The 17,336-nt window shown below is 57.2% G+C and overlaps 1 protein-coding gene across 1 annotated transcript in view; it reads left to right on the top strand.

The window, feature by feature from the left end:
- The first annotated feature begins 2,369 nt into the window (after positions 1-2,369).
- The window catches only part of SHANK3 (SH3 and multiple ankyrin repeat domains 3), a 47,880-nt gene continuing 32,913 nt past the window's right edge, over positions 2,370-17,336 (top strand). Inside the window, exons 1-10 of the mRNA XM_044229404.1 lie at positions 2,370-2,669; positions 3,063-3,266; positions 4,153-4,224; positions 6,419-6,527; positions 6,603-6,754; positions 6,848-7,015; positions 7,187-7,303; positions 7,696-7,773; positions 8,744-8,810; positions 14,690-14,963. Coding sequence (XP_044085339.1) covers positions 2,370-2,669; positions 3,063-3,266; positions 4,153-4,224; positions 6,419-6,527; positions 6,603-6,754; positions 6,848-7,015; positions 7,187-7,303; positions 7,696-7,773; positions 8,744-8,810; positions 14,690-14,963 — 1,541 coding nt within the window. The remainder of the gene's footprint in view (positions 2,670-3,062; positions 3,267-4,152; positions 4,225-6,418; positions 6,528-6,602; positions 6,755-6,847; positions 7,016-7,186; positions 7,304-7,695; positions 7,774-8,743; positions 8,811-14,689; positions 14,964-17,336) is intronic.

Raw genomic sequence — 17,336 nt, 5'->3', positions numbered from 1 at the left:
TGGTTGCACTGCAGGGGGGGCAGTGGATTGGGGGCGGGCGGGGAGGCGCTGGGAGGTTGCAGGGGCTCCCTTGAAGTCCAAGCTGAGTGGGCAGCTTGGCAGGGTGAGTGCAGAGGTCTGGGCTGCTGGGACTGGTGGTGAGGAAAGGGGCAGCCTCCTCTTGGCCTCCTGCCTTCATCCCCCCACCCCGAAACCAAGCACTCGAGGAAGCAGGTTCCTGGCCTAGCAGCCAGCCACAGAGGGACGAAAGGCTGGGAGCTGGGAGTAAAGGCAGCTGCGGTTTGTGGTGGGAGGGTTGGGGAAGGCAGGGTAGGCAGGAATTGTGGGTCTGGTGACTTGCTGGGGGATGGGGGCAGGAAGGTAGTGGAGACAGGAGAGGGGCTGGGAAGCAGCAGTTTCCTCTCTCTAGGGCTGGGCCGCAGGAAATCCAACCCTCACACTTCCCAAGGTGCTTCCTGCAGATAAAGTGGCCTTCTGACAGGCCCCTTCCTGCTCCCCCCTTTCCCCAGCCCTCCCATCCTGCCTCAGTCCCCAGGGGACCCTCAGCTCCCCCACTCCGGCCAGGCCAGTGGCCTTGGGAAGAGTCTGGACAAGGGGGTGGGAGGTCTGGGCATCCTGGGGCCACACTTCCCGGCAGGGAGGGTCCAACTGGGCTTGAGGAGAAAGCAGGACCAGACCCACAGACAGCGCTGGAGATTCGGCTCTGTGGGGTCAGTGGAGTCCTGGGAGGCAGAGATTTTTTTCCTAAAGCGGTAGTGGATGGAAGAGGGGGGAGCCAGGGCTCCCTCAGGGGTTGGGGTGGTCCTTGGGAAGAGGGCCTTGCTCTGGGGTGATCAGAGATCGCTCTGTTGGCATAGGGGTCGGTATGGGGGGGGCTTTGTGGTGGGCAGGTAGTTGTCAAGGTGGCTCTGTGGGGAGTGGTCTGTTCTTGGAGGGAGTGCCAAGTGCTGTTCTTGAGGGGTTGGGGTGTTTCCAGGTTGTCATGGGGGAGGGGTAGGGAGGTTTTTCTCTGTGTAGGGGGTTCATTCAAGTTTATTCCTGGGAGCCTCGGGGGATTCAGGGCTGTTCTAGGAGAAGGCTGGGGAGGCTGTGGGGGGGCGCCCAGGGGCTCTTTTCTAATGGGGACCAGGCTGGGTCATGCTTGGTTGTTCTGTGACCATTATCAAGCACGTCCAGTGAAAGGGCGAGCATCTCCGCTATGGGGTTCAGGGCCTTTCTTTGAGGGCACAGTCAAGGCATGTTGGGGAGTTCTGGGGTTAGTCAGGAGCTGTTTCTTGGGAGCTCAGGGATATTCCGACAGTTAGGGGCTGCTCTTTGCTCTCAGGGGTCTTGAGGGCCCAGGTTTCGCAGCACTGGGGTAGTTCTGTGCGGTTTATCAGGGTTGGGGGGGGGTTGAAATGCTCCAATGGGGCGGTGGTGCCTGAGCTAGTGTCTTTACTGCGCTCCCCTCCTCTCCGCCCACTCATCACCCCCTCCCGCGTTGCCACGACAACGTAGAAAACTAAAATTCACTTCCCCGTGCAGGTGGAGACTAGTAGCGCCCCCTCCCCTAAGCCTGTCCTCATAGGTCGCGCCCCCATCCTGTCGTCGCTAAGGTGACGGAAAAGGGGAGACAGGCGTTGGTCTAGGCAGACCACGGGGCCTGGAGAGTGGGGAGGACGGGGCGGCCGTGGAGTCCAGAGCGAACTCCCCAAACTCGGCTGGGGATGCAGGCAGCCGCGCTGAACGCTATTTGGGGTGGTCGTAAGGGTTAAGTCGGAGGGTTAACTGGCTCTCACGGTGGGAGAGCCCCTAGCCCTTCCCTGGCCCTGATGTCTCCCCCGTCTCACACCCAGGACTGGGGCAGGGCTGGTCACCGTCATCTCCCTCGGGCCTTGAATGGGGTAGGGAGGTCGGTAGAATGGGGGAGAAGCTGTTACCCCCGGAAATTAATTCTCCCGTTTTTCTCTCCCCTTCCCGCCCTCTCTGGTCCCTGTGCCCAACGCGGACCCCACCCCCGCCTCAGGACCCCCGTCTCGCGGACTCTTCCCCGGTGGCCCGCGGATGCTCGCACGCAGCCGAAGGGCGGCGCGGCCCTCGCGGCTCAGCCACTCCCCCCACGCCAAGGCCTAGGACTCCCCACACCCCCCGCGCAGCCCCCAGGGCCCCCGCCCTGTGGGGCGGCCCAGGCCCTCCGCACGAACCCTCCCACCTCACCCCGGGGACCCGAACAGTCCCCCTCGCCCCCGGTCCCCGGCTGGCCCTGAGCCCTCCCGGCCCCCGCCTCCGGCGCGGCCCCCTTGCCACCCCCGCTTCCCTCTCGGCTCAGGCCCCCTCCCCCCGCCGCCCCCGCCCCCGGGGAAGGCAGGCGCCGAGCTGAGCCGGGGCCGATGCAGCTGAGCCGCGCCGCCGCCGCTGCCGCCGCCGCCGCCGCCCCTGCGGAGCCCTCGGCGCAGCTGTCCCCCGCGCCGGCCCCGGCCCCGGCCCCCCCCGGCCCCCTCCCGCGCAGCGCGGCCGACGGGGCTCCGGCGGGGGGGAAGGGGGGGCCGGGGCGCCGCGCGGAGCCTCAGCGCGCTCCGCTCTCGGCCGCGAGCCGCCCGGGCTCCGGCCCGGGCGCCGGCGCTGGGATGGACGGCCCCGGGGCCAGCGCCGTGGTCGTGCGCGTCGGCATCCCGGACCTGCAGCAGACGGTAAGCCCCACCGCCCCGTCCCGGCAGCGCCCCCGCCCTCCTCGCCCAGCCCCCCCCAACCCCGTCCACCAGCTCCCCCCCATCCTCCCCACCCCCCGCGCGCTCGGAGGCGGGTGCCGGGGACCCCAGGCCCGCGGCTACTCACCCCTCCCCCGCCGCCTCCGCGGAGACCCTCCCCACCACTCGGGCGGGGGCGGGGCCCGGGGAAGCACCGCCCTCGGGGCGGGTTCTCGCCGGCTGGACGCGGAGGCGCGGGGTCCCGGGCTTGGGCTCGGGAGCCCCGGAGTCCTGCCGTGGCTCCCGGGACTTGGTGCCCTGCGCGGGGCCGGGCGGGGCCGGGCGGGGCCGGGCGGCGCTCATGCGGTCCGCACTCATGATCCCGCTCCGCCGCAGAAGTGTCTGCGCCTGGACCCGGCCGCGCCCGTATGGGCCGCCAAGCAGCGCGTGCTCTGCGCCCTCAACCACAGCCTCCAGGACGCGCTCAACTACGGGCTCTTCCAGCCGCCCTCCCGGGGCCGTGCGGGCAAGTTCCTGGACGAGGAGCGGCTCTTGCAGGAGTACCCGCCCAACCTGGACACGCCCCTGCCCTACCTGGAGGTGAGCGGCGGGCGGGGGCGCGCGACCGGGGGCGGGGGTGGGGGAGCGCGCGGGGCACGACCCTGGAGTTCCGTAACGAGAGCCGTGAAGGGCACGGCCGCGAGGGACGCGGACCGGAGGAGTCGGCCGGGCGCGCGCGCGCGCGCGTGTGTGTGTGTGCGGGAGGGGGTCTGCGTGAGCCCCGCTCAGCGAACGGTGCATACGGTGTGCGTGCGAGGCGCGGGGTGCCGTGTGTGGGGCGTGTGAGGTGTGGAGCGGTACGTGCCGCGAGCGTGTTTGCAGTCCGCGTCTCGTGTGCGGGGAACGCGGGGGGCTTCTGCGGAGCGCGGTGTCCGTGCGCAGAGCCGCGTGTGGAGGAAGCCGCGCCTCACCTGTGTCTGCACGTCTGAGCCCCTCCCCCGCCCCTGGAGTCTCTGAGGGCACACCTCAGTCTCTGTCGTTCGCTCACCCCCATTCACGATGGAAAGGGTTGAGTGCGCTGTCCGGAGTGGGGACACAGACTGACTTACAGATTGGGGTGGTGGTGGCAAGTGCAGTGAGCATTATGGTGGCTGAGCTCGACGTCGGCTTGGCCGCTCTGGTGGCAGAGGGAAATGGGGTCAGTTCCACTCAGGGCATGTCTAGGAAGGTAAGCCTGGAATCAGGTCTTGGAAAAGGAGTGGCATTTGCCAGGGAACCCTGGGGCGGGAGTGAGAGAAAGGGTGTTGCGGGTTAGGGGACAGCGGGCGCGCGCGCCGTCGGAACTTGGTGTTGGCGCTGTGTCCGTGTAGTGCGCGTGAGGTTGGTGTGGCCGGCAGGCTGAGGAAACAGGACTTGGTTTTGTGTGTGCATTTGCTCACTCAGCCCAGGTGGGTGCCTTTTCTCTGCCTTTTCTTTACCTGAGCAGTTTCGATACAAGAGGCGAGTTTATGCCCAGAACCTCATTGATGATAAGCAGTTTGCAAAGCTTCACACAAAGGTAAGGAGGAAGCCACAGAGGAGGGACTCCAGAGGTGACCCCCCGGCCCCCATGAGCAGTGCTCCCTTCACCCCAGGCTTCACTGGATTTTGTGATCTCAAAAATGCCATTAAAAAATTCCCAAGAGCTCTTCCTCTGCCCCCAGCACCCTCCACCCTGGCTTGGGGCTGACCGCTGTCCCTCCAGCTTGGCTCAGTCTGTTTTCTCTTGTATCAGGGGCCCAGAGCAGGTGCTGGGGCAGCTGGGGGGCTGGGTGCGGACTCCAGCACCATGGCTCTTGTGTGGGTGGTCTACTGACGGGTTTCAGTGAGATCAGACTCTTGCTCACCCCTCTGGGGGGCCCCTGGCTGGGCGTGGTGGTGGACTATGATAGCACGTGGTGTCTTGGTGAGAGCCTGGGTGGAATGGGAGTGAAGAAGCACCTGATGTTCTGTGTAGGGGACCTGGGGGCGGGGGGAGGACTAGGAGCCTTGCACTTCGTGGTTACACAGTGCTGGGCACCAATAATTAGGCACTCACTAATTTTCTTCTGGGAGGGGCTATTGTTATCCCATTTTCCAGACGAAGATACTGAGTCCCAGGGAAGTTATGTGACGTGCTTGTGGGTGTGCAGCCAGTGAAACTGGGTCTGAATCCAGATCTGTCTGACGCTGGGGGCCTGTGCTTGGACGCACCTACTGAGTGCCAGGGCTCAGTGGGCCTGACCCCAAATGTTCTTTGGGGGCCACCTCACTACCTTCTCTGAATGCAGGAGAGGCAATGAGGGTGCCACGGCCCCTACCCACAGGCAGCCTCCCTCAGCTGCCACCTCAGGTTCCAGTGACTGGTGGGCCTTTGCTTACTGGACGCTTCATTGACAATCTTTGGAGCTTGTCTCTGTCTAGGAGAAGGATCAGAGCATTGGGCCACAGTGACCCCTCTGTGACCATGGAGCCTCCATGCCAGGCTTTTCTGCTGCTCTCAGGGTACATGGGGGTCAGAGGACATGATTTTGGCTGGGCGGAGACTGTGGCTTCGCTCTCCATTTGCCCCAGTGTGATCCTGTCACTCTGGGTCACCCCCCATGGTTATCTCTTAAAACTGTCATGAGCAGCTCACAGAACTCTCGTGACTGTTGACCCCCAGTGAGTCCCAGTTGTTTTTAGATTGAGTTTTCTTTCTTTTTTTTTTTTTAAGATTTTATTTATTTATTTGACAGAGAGAGACACCAAGAGAAAGGGAACACAAGTCGGGGGAGTGGGAGAGGGAGAAGCAGGGTTTCCACTGAGCAGGGAGCCCGATGCGGGGCTCCATCCCAGGACCCTGGGATCATGACCTGAGCCAAAGGCAGATGCGTAACTGTTTGAGCCCCCCAGGTGCCCCAGATTGAGATTCAGTCCTGCCCCAGCCCCGCATGTGTCTGCCTGCCCCTACTCTGGCCAGTGCTCACATCACACCCTCGCCCCTGGGTCTGGCTGAATTCTCTCCCCATCGTGAGCACCCTTCTTCCTGCTTGATGGTCCAGACCCACCTTAGGGGGCCACCTCCCGTGGGTGTCCTCTCCCGTCTGGATGCAATCTGAGTGTTTGGAGAAGACCAGGGGCCTGGCCAAGGTGCCTTGCCGTGTGGCATCTGCAGCGCCCGCCTCACTGAGTCTCTGCAGAGTGAACTAATGCGCGACTAGGTCAGCGAGTGCAAGGCAGGCCAAGTCAGGTCACAGGAGGGGCGGCCTGCAGGTGAGGAAGGGCCTTGGGGATAAGGGTCTGCCTTGGGGTGGACGCATGGAGAAGAAGGAACAGGACCACCTCGGAGTGACGGGCTGTGGGCTGGGAGGGGGGCGCTCCTGCATGGGCGCCCTAGGCTCCTGCAGGCTGGGCGGGGGGGGGGGCACGAGGCCGAGGCTGGGGGCGGGAGTTTGCCTGGGGGCATGACCAGGGCAACCTGGCCTTGGTGAGGGGCCAGCCCGGCTGAGGCTGGCCGCTACCGTGGGCCTAGGGTGCCAGGAAGGGCTTCAGGCAGCCCATCGGCCCAGGGAGCTGAGGTGGGCCACGTGGGAGTACAAGGCTTAAGGTGATGGGAGGGGGTGACAAGGTCATGCTGCAGGGTGTCACGTGTGAGCAGGCAGCAGCTCCTGTAGGGTGACCCGTGCCTGAGGCTTGCTGGTGGAAGTGGGTAACTGTGCTGCCGGGCTGACCGGGATGGCTGGGCATTCCAGGCAAACCTGAAGAAGTTCATGGATTACGTCCAGCTGCACAGCACGGACAGGGTGGCCCGCCTGCTGGACAAGGGGCTGGACCCCAATTTCCACGATCCTGACTCAGGAGGTGAGAAGCAGAGCAAGCAGGGGCATGGCCTTGGAGTGATTGGGACCTTGACCTTCCTCTGTCTTCTGAACCCAGAGTGTCCTCTGAGCCTCGCGGCCCAGCTGGACAATGCCGCGGACCTGCTGAAGGTGCTGCGGAACGGCGGCGCGCACCTGGACTTCCGCACTCGAGACGGCCTCACGGCCGTGCACTGCGCCACGCGCCGGCGGAACGCCGCGGCCTTGACGGTCAGTGTGGGCGGGGCCCTGGCCTGGAGGGGCACAGGGCCCAGCTGGGGGAGGCAGCGGGCCCGCCTGGATGCTGAGGCTCCTTGCCCTCAGACCCTGCTGGACCTGGGCGCTTCACCCGACTACAAGGACAGCCGCGGCCTGACGCCCTTGTACCACAGCGCCCTGGGGGGCGGGGACGCCCTCTGCTGTGAGCTCCTTCTTCACGACCACGCTCAGCTGGGGACCACAGATGAGAATGGCTGGCAGGAGATCCATCAGGTGGGCAGGGAGTGGGAGGGCACGGTTTGGGGCTGGGGTCTTGGCCTCTGTCTAGGGGTCTGGGGGAGGCTCCCGGCTCTGTCAGACAGTGGGGGCTTGCCCGGCCCCGTCGGCGGGACTGGGGGTCCTGGACTGTGTTCAGGGACCCAACTTCATCTCCCTTACCTCCAGGCCTGCCGCTTTGGGCACGTGCAGCACCTGGAACACCTGCTGTTCTACGGAGCTGACATGGGGGCTCAGAACGCCTCAGGGAACACAGCCCTGCACATCTGTGCCCTTTATAACCAGGTGTGACTCTGTGTGCACGTGCGTGTGTGCGCACAGCTGCCCCTGTGCAGTGCTTGCTTGCCTGTCCAGTCCTGCTGTTCCTTCGTGGGTGCGTGTTCTGTGTCCTGCTGTGAACTGTAGCCTTCCGGGCCGGTGTGCGCACATCCGTTCCCGGGGCACACATGCACACGTGTGTTCCGAACAGCTGGGAGTGAATTGTGCACATCTGCGCTTTCTGGGCCAGTGGGACGCTTGTGTGTCCTGTATACGTCGTCTGCTCGTCCCCCTGCTGTGCATATAGGCACTGGACACACAGGTGTGGGGGTGTGCGCCCCGGGCCCCCATCTGTGCCCCATCCTGGCCACGCCCCTCTGGTTGCCCAACTGTGACCCCCATTCCAACTCCCCCAACAGGAGAGCTGTGCTCGAGTCCTGCTTTTCCGTGGAGCTAACAAGGATGTCCGCAATTACAATAGCCAGACCGCCTTCCAGGTACAAGAGTGGTTTATAGGAGGGTGAGGCAGAGCCCTGGGTGTTTGTCTCTGTGTGACTTGCTCTCTCGGAACCTTGGTTCTTTCCCTGTAAGGCAGCAAGGGAGCTCTCACTGAAGGACTGGCCGGGGTGAGAGAAGAAGGGGTGGGCCAGTACGGGGCCCACTTGGGGGGGCCTTCACTGTGCATGGTTCCCTTGTCTTCCAGGGAGAGAGGAGGGTCATAGGGCTCTGGGGTCAGGGGAGAACCAGTGTGGGCTTGACCTGCCAACACAGGTGGGGGTGGAGCGGCCAAACCAGGGTAGGAGGATTCGTTACCGTCCCTGACTCAATTCAGGTGGTATTTCTGAGCCCCTTGTCCAGCTGGGTTTGTTCTCGGCCCTGGGATGACCAGGCACGCGAGTCTCTGTGTGCCCTGGAGTTTGTGGGCGAGGGAATGAAGACCGCATTATGGGAATTTTTCGACCAAAGAGGAGCTGGGATTCTATTTTCAGGGGAAGTGAGGGCCTTCAGGGGTTTCCTCAGAGACGTGAGGGAAACAGGTAGGTCTCCTATGGCAGTCCAGCCAGGGGACAGACGTGGCAGTGGAAGAGCCCAGTGGGTTTGGGCGAGTCTGGAAGGGCCTGTTGGATGACCAGATGCAGAGACAAGGGAAGGGAAGAAGGTGGGTGACAGGTGCGAGGCGGCGGCGGGCCACGGCTGAGGCGGGAGCGATGGTGTGTACGGCGCTGTTAAGAGAGTCAGTAGGTGACCCGTAGGCCTGGGCTGTCTTGGCTTTGGCTCTGAAAGTCTCATGTCCTGAGAATTCTCTTGGTCCTGGGCAGAATGGGGTGGAAGGTTAGACGGGGGCCAGGGTCCGCGCCTGGGGCCCCGAACCAAGGGAGACTCCCACACAGGAGCCCAGGGGGGTGCACAGGGGTTGGGGGGGCGGGTCTGGCGCCCCTAAGTGCCCCTCTCACCCTCCCTCCTCAGGTGGCCATCGTCGCAGGGAACTTTGAGCTCGCCGAGGTCATCAAGACCCATAAAGACTCGGACGTTGGTGAGTGCTGCCCGACCCCGGTCCCTGTTTGATGGGGCTTTGCGGGAGTTGTCAGGGCCCCACAGGTACAGGGGTCAGTGGGGATGGTACAAGGGAGCTCCCATCCCTGAGGCTCTTCCTTGCAGCTGTGCTTTGGTCAAAGGTCCATTAACAGCCCCTGAAGGTCTGGGGAATCTGCCGAGAGCAGGGCCGGTGTGAGCAGACACAGGCTGTGAGAAAGGGCTAAGAGCATCGTTGGGTTAGGGCTCTGGGTTGGGGCCATTGGTGAGTTTAGGGATCGACTTAGATTGAGAGTAGGGTTGAAGTTAGGGTCTAGGTTCATTTCCTGTTAGGTCATATGAAGGGTCAGCAGGGAACCTGGAGCAGTAGATCTCAGACATTGACCCTCAGTGTGTCACTCTTGCTTGGGGCAAGAGCCGGTTTAGGTGGCCCACAGCATGCTTCAGTAGGACAGGATCACGTAAGAAAGCAAAGCACAGTGGTCGGGATGCAAATGGAAAAGGGAAGAGCTATCTTCACGGCCCTGAGCTCTGAATGAGTACACTGGGGGAGCCCAGGATATGTCTGACTCATGGTCCCAGAAGGAAAGCCAGGAGATGCCACTGGGTCTTGACTCTAGGGCAGGGCAGGAGGACGGGCACGGCCATCATACGGGAGCCTCAAGGAGGTGCTCCCCCCCACCCCCGCCAGTGTCAGTGTTGGGTGCCGGGCTGCTCTGGGACCTGTTCTTGGAATCCTCCCTTCTGTCTCCCATGTGCAATGGGTCGGGCTGTGGGAGAGGGTAGGTCTCTCCTCTTGGAAAGGTGACCCCTGCAGCTGACTGCCACAGAGGGGCTCCCTTCTTAGCTCCCTCTGTCCTGCGTGGACCACGTTGTTCTGTCCATGGTTCTGTCTGGAACACAGACTCCCAGGCTTCCCTTTCTGCCATGGTTGCAGTGTCCCCATTAAAAAAACAGAACAAAGCAAAACAAACAAATGACCGTAGACAGCAAAGGGCTAGGGCTGGTCTTGGTTCTGTTGTGAGGTTATGGCAGGGCTAGGTTGAATTTTTTTTTTTTAAAGATTTTATTTTTTTATTTGACAGAGAAAGATCACAAGCAGGCAGAGAGGCAGGCAGAGAGAGTGAGAGGGAAGCAGGCTCCCCGCCGAGCAGAGAGCCCAATGCGGGACTCGACCCCAGAACCCTGGGATCGTGACCTGAGCGGAAGGCAGTGGCCCAACCCACTGAGCCACCCGGGCGCCCCAGGGCTAGGTTGAATTTTGAAGTGGGGTTAAGGTTAAGGTCAAGTTCCTGTTTAAGAACTCTTCTGCTGTAGTGTCTCCCCTGAACAGACCTCCAGTGAGGCTTGGTTCTGCATCTCTCATGTCCCAAGACGGCCAGGGGACACGATCATGGGTCGAGTCTCTACAGTTGGGGTGGGGCAGTCCCTCCATGGCTGTGGCAGTTCTGCGAGTATCTGCAGGTCCATGTTGAGGAAACGACTGAACTAATGACATGGCACAGAATTTGGGTCTAGGTTCTGGTTGGGAGAGAATGAGGATAAGGTTGGAGGCTTGAGTTGGGGACAAGAGACAGAGTGAGGGCTAAGTTAGGGTCTGGTTGTCAGCCTGGGAGAACCCTGGTTTGTACACATGTAGGATCCTCTTGTCTTATGGTTGTTTGACCATGGGAAAGCTGCTTAGGACCTCTTTGCCTCAGTTTATGTTAAGTAAAATATGTTTTTTAATGGTTATGTGTATGCCATTCCATCCCTTGACCTCATGTGGGATTTGAGTCTATGCATCTGAACTCCTTGGGCCAACTGATTAGAGGGAGGAGGGTATCTGGTTCTGGCCCAGAGAGAAGGAGGCTCTAGTTACCCCTCATTTTCCTGACTGTGGGCAGAGATACTAGAGCTTCTAGGGTCCCCATTATTATGACTCACTGGCTGGCTGGCCTGGCGTGTGCTCGCCAGGCTAGAGTTGGCGTGTCACTGCTGAGCAGGCGTACAGAGCAGGTAGCCCCTGTGTGGCATTGGCTTTGCCTCCTGTGTACCCCAGCCTGCTCAGGGGTCATGCATACACTCAGATGAAGTAGCCAGATGTTGACTTAGCCAGGTGTCCCTGAGTGTTTACTAGGAGCCTTGTTATTTTAGTTTACTCTCTCAACAACCCTGCAAGGAGTGATTATTATTTGTCCATTTTTATAAAGGGGGTTTAGGGCAGAGGCTGTCTTTGGACCTGTCCTTGTCACCCCTACTCCCTCTGCACACCTCCACTCTCTAGGGATACTCCCTCAGTGATAGTCACAAGTTGCTATGTCTCACCCTAGCTTGGGGAGCCGGGATGGGCCGGCACACAGAAGAGCTGGAGGGAGGCTCTCCCCATCTGTCCCCCTTCCTCTTCCTCAGGAAGGGAAGCCCTGGTGAAGGGTCTGATAGGCTGGGGTTACTCTTCAAGGGACGGGACACCACGAAACCTACTGGCAGCCCTCTCTAGATTGATGGGCCCGAGGCAGAGACCTGGTCTGGAGGCCGCTACCTGTGCTCTTGGGCCAAATTAGGGCCCACATTCTCTGCTGCCGTCTCCCACACACGCTTCCATGTTCTCACCGACTTGCTGTCCCATTGTGCCGGAGGGGTGTTTTTCTCACGCTGGACCTAGGGATCTTGTTCAGTGTAAGTTCCGACTCAGTGGCTGTGGGTGGGGCCGGAGAGTCTGCGTTTGCAAAGAGTTTCCGCTCTGAGGAGAGGCTGATGTTCCGTGGGCCACGCTTTGCTCACAGGAGTCCAGAACAGGCAGATGAGGCCTCACAGGCCAAATTCAGCCCACAGTCTTCTTCTTCTTCTTCTTTTTTTTTTAAATTGAGGCTTTAAAATTGAGGATTTATTTTTCATATAGAATCAAATCCATATAACATAAAATTAATTAGTGTGAATTGAATAATTCAGTGGTATTTAAAACATTCACAGTGTCCTACAACCACATTTATTGAATTTCGAAAATTTTCATCACCTGGCAAAAGGAAACCCTGCACATGTGAAGTAATTATTCCACGTTCCCCTCCCCCTTAACCCCTCTTACCTCTTAACGTACTTTCTGTCTCTATAGACTCACCTCCTCTAGACGCACAGGAGCAGAGCCCTGTAAGGTGGGACTCCTGGGCTTTGGCACCTTTCACTCAGCTGGAATTGAATTCTCCATATTGGAGGGTTTATCGCTGCTTCATTCTTTACGGCTGAATAATAGTCCTTTGTTTGCACATGTAACATTTTGTTTATCCACACGTTCTTCAGCCGTTGGGTTGTTTCTACCTTTCGGCTCTTATGAATATTGCTGCTATGAACATGTGTGAAATGTATTTGTTTGGGTAACTGTTTTCAGTTGTTTTGGGTATAAACTTAGGAGGGGAATTGCTGGGTCATAGGATAATTCTATAGATAACTTTTTGAGAAACTGCCAAAAATTTTGTTTAAGATTTTATTTATTTATTTGACGGACAGAGATCACAAGCAGGCAGAGAGGCAGCAGAGAGAGAGGGGGAAGCAGAGAGCCCAATGTGGGGCTCGATCCCAGGACCCTGAGATCATGACCCGAGCCAAAGGCAGAGGCTTTAACCCTCTGAGCCACCCAGGAGCCCTGACAAATTATTTTTCACCAGTTAAATTCCTACCAGCAATGTATGAGAATTTCAAAGTCTTCAAATCTTTGCAAACACTTGTAATCATCGGTTATTATTGTTACTATTATTATTTTATTACGGCCATTCTAGTCAGTGTGATGTAGTACCTCATTGTGGTTTTGATTTTCATCTCCCTCCTGGTGAATGATGTTAAGCATCTTTTCATGTGTTTCTTGGCCATTTGTAGATTTTCTTTGGAGAAATGTCAAGTCCTTTGCTTATTTTTTAATTGCTCCTGGAGTGAGTTAGGAGGTGTTCTTTCCTCTTCTAGTTTTTGGGAGAATTTGAGAAGGATGGGTGCTAGTTCTTGTTTAAGTGTTTGGTGGAACTCACCAGGGAGGCTGTCCGGCGCCACACTTGCCGTTGTTGGGAGATTTGCGATCACTGAGCCATGTCTTCTCTTACTGCAGTCTGCTTAGAATTTCTATTTCTTCTTTAGTCAGTTTTGGTAATCTATATTTTTCTAGAAATTTGTTCATCTCCTCTAACTTACCTAATTTGTTGGCACACAGTTGTTTGTAGTATTCTTTTTTAATCCTTTTTAATTCTGTAAGATTGGCAGCAATGCCATAATTTCACTTCTGATTTTAGTTGTTTGTGACCCTTTTCTCTTTTTTCTCTGAGTCAGTCTAGCTACAGGTTTGTCAGTTCGGTGAATATTTTCAAACAAACAACTGTTTTCATTGATTTTCTCTATATTCTCTTCTCTATTTTATCTCTGTCTATCCTTATTTCCTTCCTTCTGCTAGCTTGGGTTTGGTTTGCTTCTCTTTTTCTAGTTCCTTAAGAGGTGCATTTAGCTTATTGATTTGAGACTTATCCTTTTTTGATGTACATGTTTACAGCTATGGATCTCCTTTTTGTCAATGCTTTTGCTTCACCCCATAAGTTTTGGCGTGTTTTTGTTTTTATTTTCTCAGTGTTTTCTAACTTCTCTGTGATGTGTTTTGACACACTGGTTTTTTAAGAGTGTGTTGTTTAATTGTCATGTATTTGTGGTTTTTTTTAGGTTTTTTTTTTTTTGTTGTTGTTGTTCTTGAATTCTAGCTTCCTCCCTTTGTAATAGGAGAAGATATTTTATGTAATTTCAGTCATTTAAAATTTATTGAGTCTTGTTTTGTGGCCTAACATGTATTCTGTCCTGGAAAATGTTGTGTGTGCACTTGAGAATAATAGATATTCTTCTCTTGTTTTCTGTAGTGTTCTATACATATATCTGTTAGGTCTAATTTGTTCAATTCTCCTATGCCCTCATTGATTGTTCCTCTAGATGGTCTATCCATTATTGGAAATGGGGTGTTGAAGTCTTAAATATTACTATGGAACTGTCTATTTCTCCAAATGTGTTAATGTTTATTTCATATATTTTGATGCTCTGTTGTTTGGTGCATATATGTTAATAATTGTTAATGTATTTGATGAATTGACACCTTTATCAATATACAATGTCCTCTGTCTCTTGTAACACTTTTAATCTTTAAGTCTGTTTTGTCTGATATAAATATAGCTACTTAGCTCTCCTGGTTACTATTGACATGAAATATCTTCCTTTATTCTTTTATTTCAAACCTACTTGTGTCTTTGGATCCAAAGTGATTCTTTTGTAAATAGCGTATAGTTGGGTCATGTTTTTTAAATCACCATCTGCTTTTTAAATAAAGTTTTATTGGCACTCAGCCACACCCATTTGCTTGCACATTGTCTGTGGCTGCTTTCATGCTGTAGTGGCAGTGTTGAGTCCTTAGGACAGAGGCTATATGGCTTGCAAAGTCTGAAATAGTTGCTATCTGACCCTTTACAGAAGTTTGCCAAACCCTGGTCTAGAACGTCTTTTATGGTTTCCCTCGTTATCATTAGCTCTCGATGGTCCAGTGCGGCAGTAGCCTGGTTAGATTCGTCATGTGTTGCCTGTTCTGCCTCTGCTAAAGCCTATGACATGGACAGTTCCAAGAGCAGATCCGAGCATGCCCAAGACCTTACTTGGCTGACCGGAGGAGCGCGCTTCTACCCCTGAAACTAGAGTTAGAGGCAGTTTGGGATGTGACCCCCTCCATGGGAGCTTCAGTCATAGGCTGGCCAACTGTCCTGGTTGCCCAGGACTGAGACAGTTCCTGGGATGTAGGATTTTAGTTTTCAAATCTGGAAAGCAAACCAGAGTCAGTTGGTCACCCTATCCGGCTGCCCAGAGTCTCATCTGTACTCCCCACTCCCATCCCAGTCCCATTCAGGGAAACCCCCAGTTATGCAAAGCGACGGCGGCTGGCTGGCCCCAGTGGCCTGGCCTCCCCTCGGCCCCTGCAGCGCTCAGCCAGTGACATCAACCTGAAGGGTGAGGTGCAACCAGCAGCTTCGCCAGGACCCTCGCTGCGCAGCCTCCCCCACCAGCTGCTGCTCCAGCGGCTGCAAGAGGAGAAAGACCGAGATCGGGATGGTGACCAAGAGAATGACATCGGTGGCCCCACAGCAGGCAGGGGCAGCCAGAGCAAGATCAGGTAGGAGGGTCTGGGAGGCCCTGGCAGGGTCTGGGTGGACGGGGTGTTTGGACCCAAGCAGGAGGAGCCAGCATGGAGAGGCAGGGAGAGACCTAGTGATGCCTGGCACACCTGCAGTGATGGGCTGAGACTTGGGGTGGATGACTCCCAGGCCCCCCAAACAGGCCTCCCTGGATAGGAGTGGGAAGAGAGTGAGGCCCTGTGGGCTAGAGCAGGCTCCCCTATGCTAATTTGGTTGGAGCTGGGTTTGTCCTGGGGGGAACTCAGGGAAGATGTGGAGGGAGAGGGCTTGGCCAGCTCTGTGCTTCCCAGAGGTTCCTGCAGTGCTAGGAGGAGGATAAAGGCTGAGATCGGCAGGGCTGGGTGGTGTGTGGGAAGGGGTTAGGGACTGCAGCTTCATCTCTATAAGGGCTTGAAACCTATAGGTGACCCTTAGCCCTGTCTCCAGGAGGGAGTCTTCGTCTTCCCCCCATCTCCAGCCCTGTAGAACCCCAAGACTCTCTGCTTTTCTACTCTGTACCCCTTACTGTTAGTGCTGGGACCCTGAGAACCAGGGACACGGGAGGGACTTGCCATCCCCAGAACTTAGAGGAAGAAGCCTGGGCTGAGGCCCCACTGGCCTCGGTGGGCTGGACAGTGGGGAGTAGGGGGGTGGGCACTGGCTCTGCAGGCAGATGGTCGGGGTCCAGTGCAGACAGACCTGGTGTCTGCTGACCGTGGCCTTGAATGGGTGGGCTAACCACTCTGTGCCTGGGTCTCATCAGCAAGGGAGGAGTAATTCCACAGAGCTGTTTCCTTCGGGAAACCTTCCAGAACCTGGGCAGGTGAGGGGTTTCTACCGGGATCCCCTGGCCCACCGCACAGTCCAGCTGCTGCTGGTTAGGGCATCTTTCCTCCTGGCACTTGGAGGGCAGGAGCTGTCTTCCTGCCGCTTTCCCAGAGCCAGTCACACAGAGGTGCTCAGGAGACATTGTTGGATGAGTTACACGAATAGCATTTTGTTTTCACAACGACAGCTGGGCGAGCAGCACCCGTGGGTCGTTTCCCTTCACTTTGGCCATGCGTGAGGCTGTGCTTTCTTAGCACTGTTCTGTGGGTGAGGGTCCCGATGTTCTGATGGGGGACGTGACGTGTCCGAAGCCACAGAGCTAGGAAGCGGCATAAATGGGCCCCAGGCAGACCTCGTTCCCCAATTTTCTAAGCCTGAGTGTTCAGCAGAGGGCTTGGGTGCAGCAGGAACTTATGAAAGCAATTTCTCCCTTTGCCTTTGTCCCTGCTTGTGCAGCTGTAATCTGTGATGTCTCCTCTATCTCCGTGTCTCTGCCCAGACTCCAACGCTGTCTGTCCTGCTCCAAATCACCTCAGTTCTCCCTTGAAGCTTTTGCATGTCCCATGGATTTCTTAAGGGTAGGACAGCCCAGTGACTAAAAGAACAAACTTTGGGATGCTTCAGTTTTGCAGAAACAGAAACCTGTAGATGCCCTTCATGTATTTGTTGTATGTTCATTCATCCTCTCGGCAAACGTAGAGCTAAGACCTGCTCTGTGTGGGACGGCAGGGTTATTACTGTTTTTCTACAAACATTTAGTGGGTGCCTAGAGTGCCAGATGTGGGGGGAGCTAATAGCAGGGGGTCCTAAAGGTCTCAGAAGGACACTGACAGCTGGGGCCCAGGACTAAGAAGCAGTTAGATGGGCAGTGATTCAGATAAGGGGAGCTCCTGGTGAGTGGCCAGGAGGGGACGGAGGAAGTTCGGTGCACCGTGGAGGGAGAAGACCTCAGGGAAGGAGATCCCCTTTGGTTAAAGGAGAGAGGGTGGCATTTGAGCTGGGGGGTGGCGGTGGGGGTTGGGCAATGTTGGAGGGAGGCAGAGTCTCCCCACCCCCCCACCCAGCGCCCCCTGTCGGCAGAGCCTGGCGCGGAGCCCACGGAGCCCCCAGCGCCCCGCAGAGTGTGGCGGCGGGGTGGGGGGTGCCCCCAGCATCACAGAGCAGGGCAGAGAAAAATGGGGTTGTAGCTGAGAGGCATAACTGAACTGGACGGATGAGTAGTGTTAGGGTAGTGGGAGTGTCCGGGACGGCGCCACCACTAGCCCGGAGGAGCAGAAGGAAGATGCCCGACCTTGTGCCTGGGGAGTAGCTAGTTCTCACCTCCCAGAGAGCCCGGCTGTTGCCCGAGGATGTGGACCTGGACTGTCCAGGTACTGGGGAGCCAGTGCAGGCTTCCGAGCAGCGCGAAGGTGGAGGACTTTGCGCCTCAGCCTCGGTGCCCAGGTCCGGGGAGCCGGCCAGGGAAGGTGGTCAGCACGGAGTGGTCAGCAGGGGCATCAGGGACAGGTGTCGAGGAGGAGAAGACCCAGGTCTGGAGGAGGATT

Source organism: Neovison vison, chromosome 12, assembly GCF_020171115.1.
Source record: "Neovison vison isolate M4711 chromosome 12, ASM_NN_V1, whole genome shotgun sequence".
Lineage (NCBI taxonomy): Eukaryota > Metazoa > Chordata > Mammalia > Carnivora > Mustelidae > Neogale > Neogale vison.
Note: the sequence above shows the minus strand (reverse complement) of the source record. Positions and strands in the feature narration are given on the sequence as shown.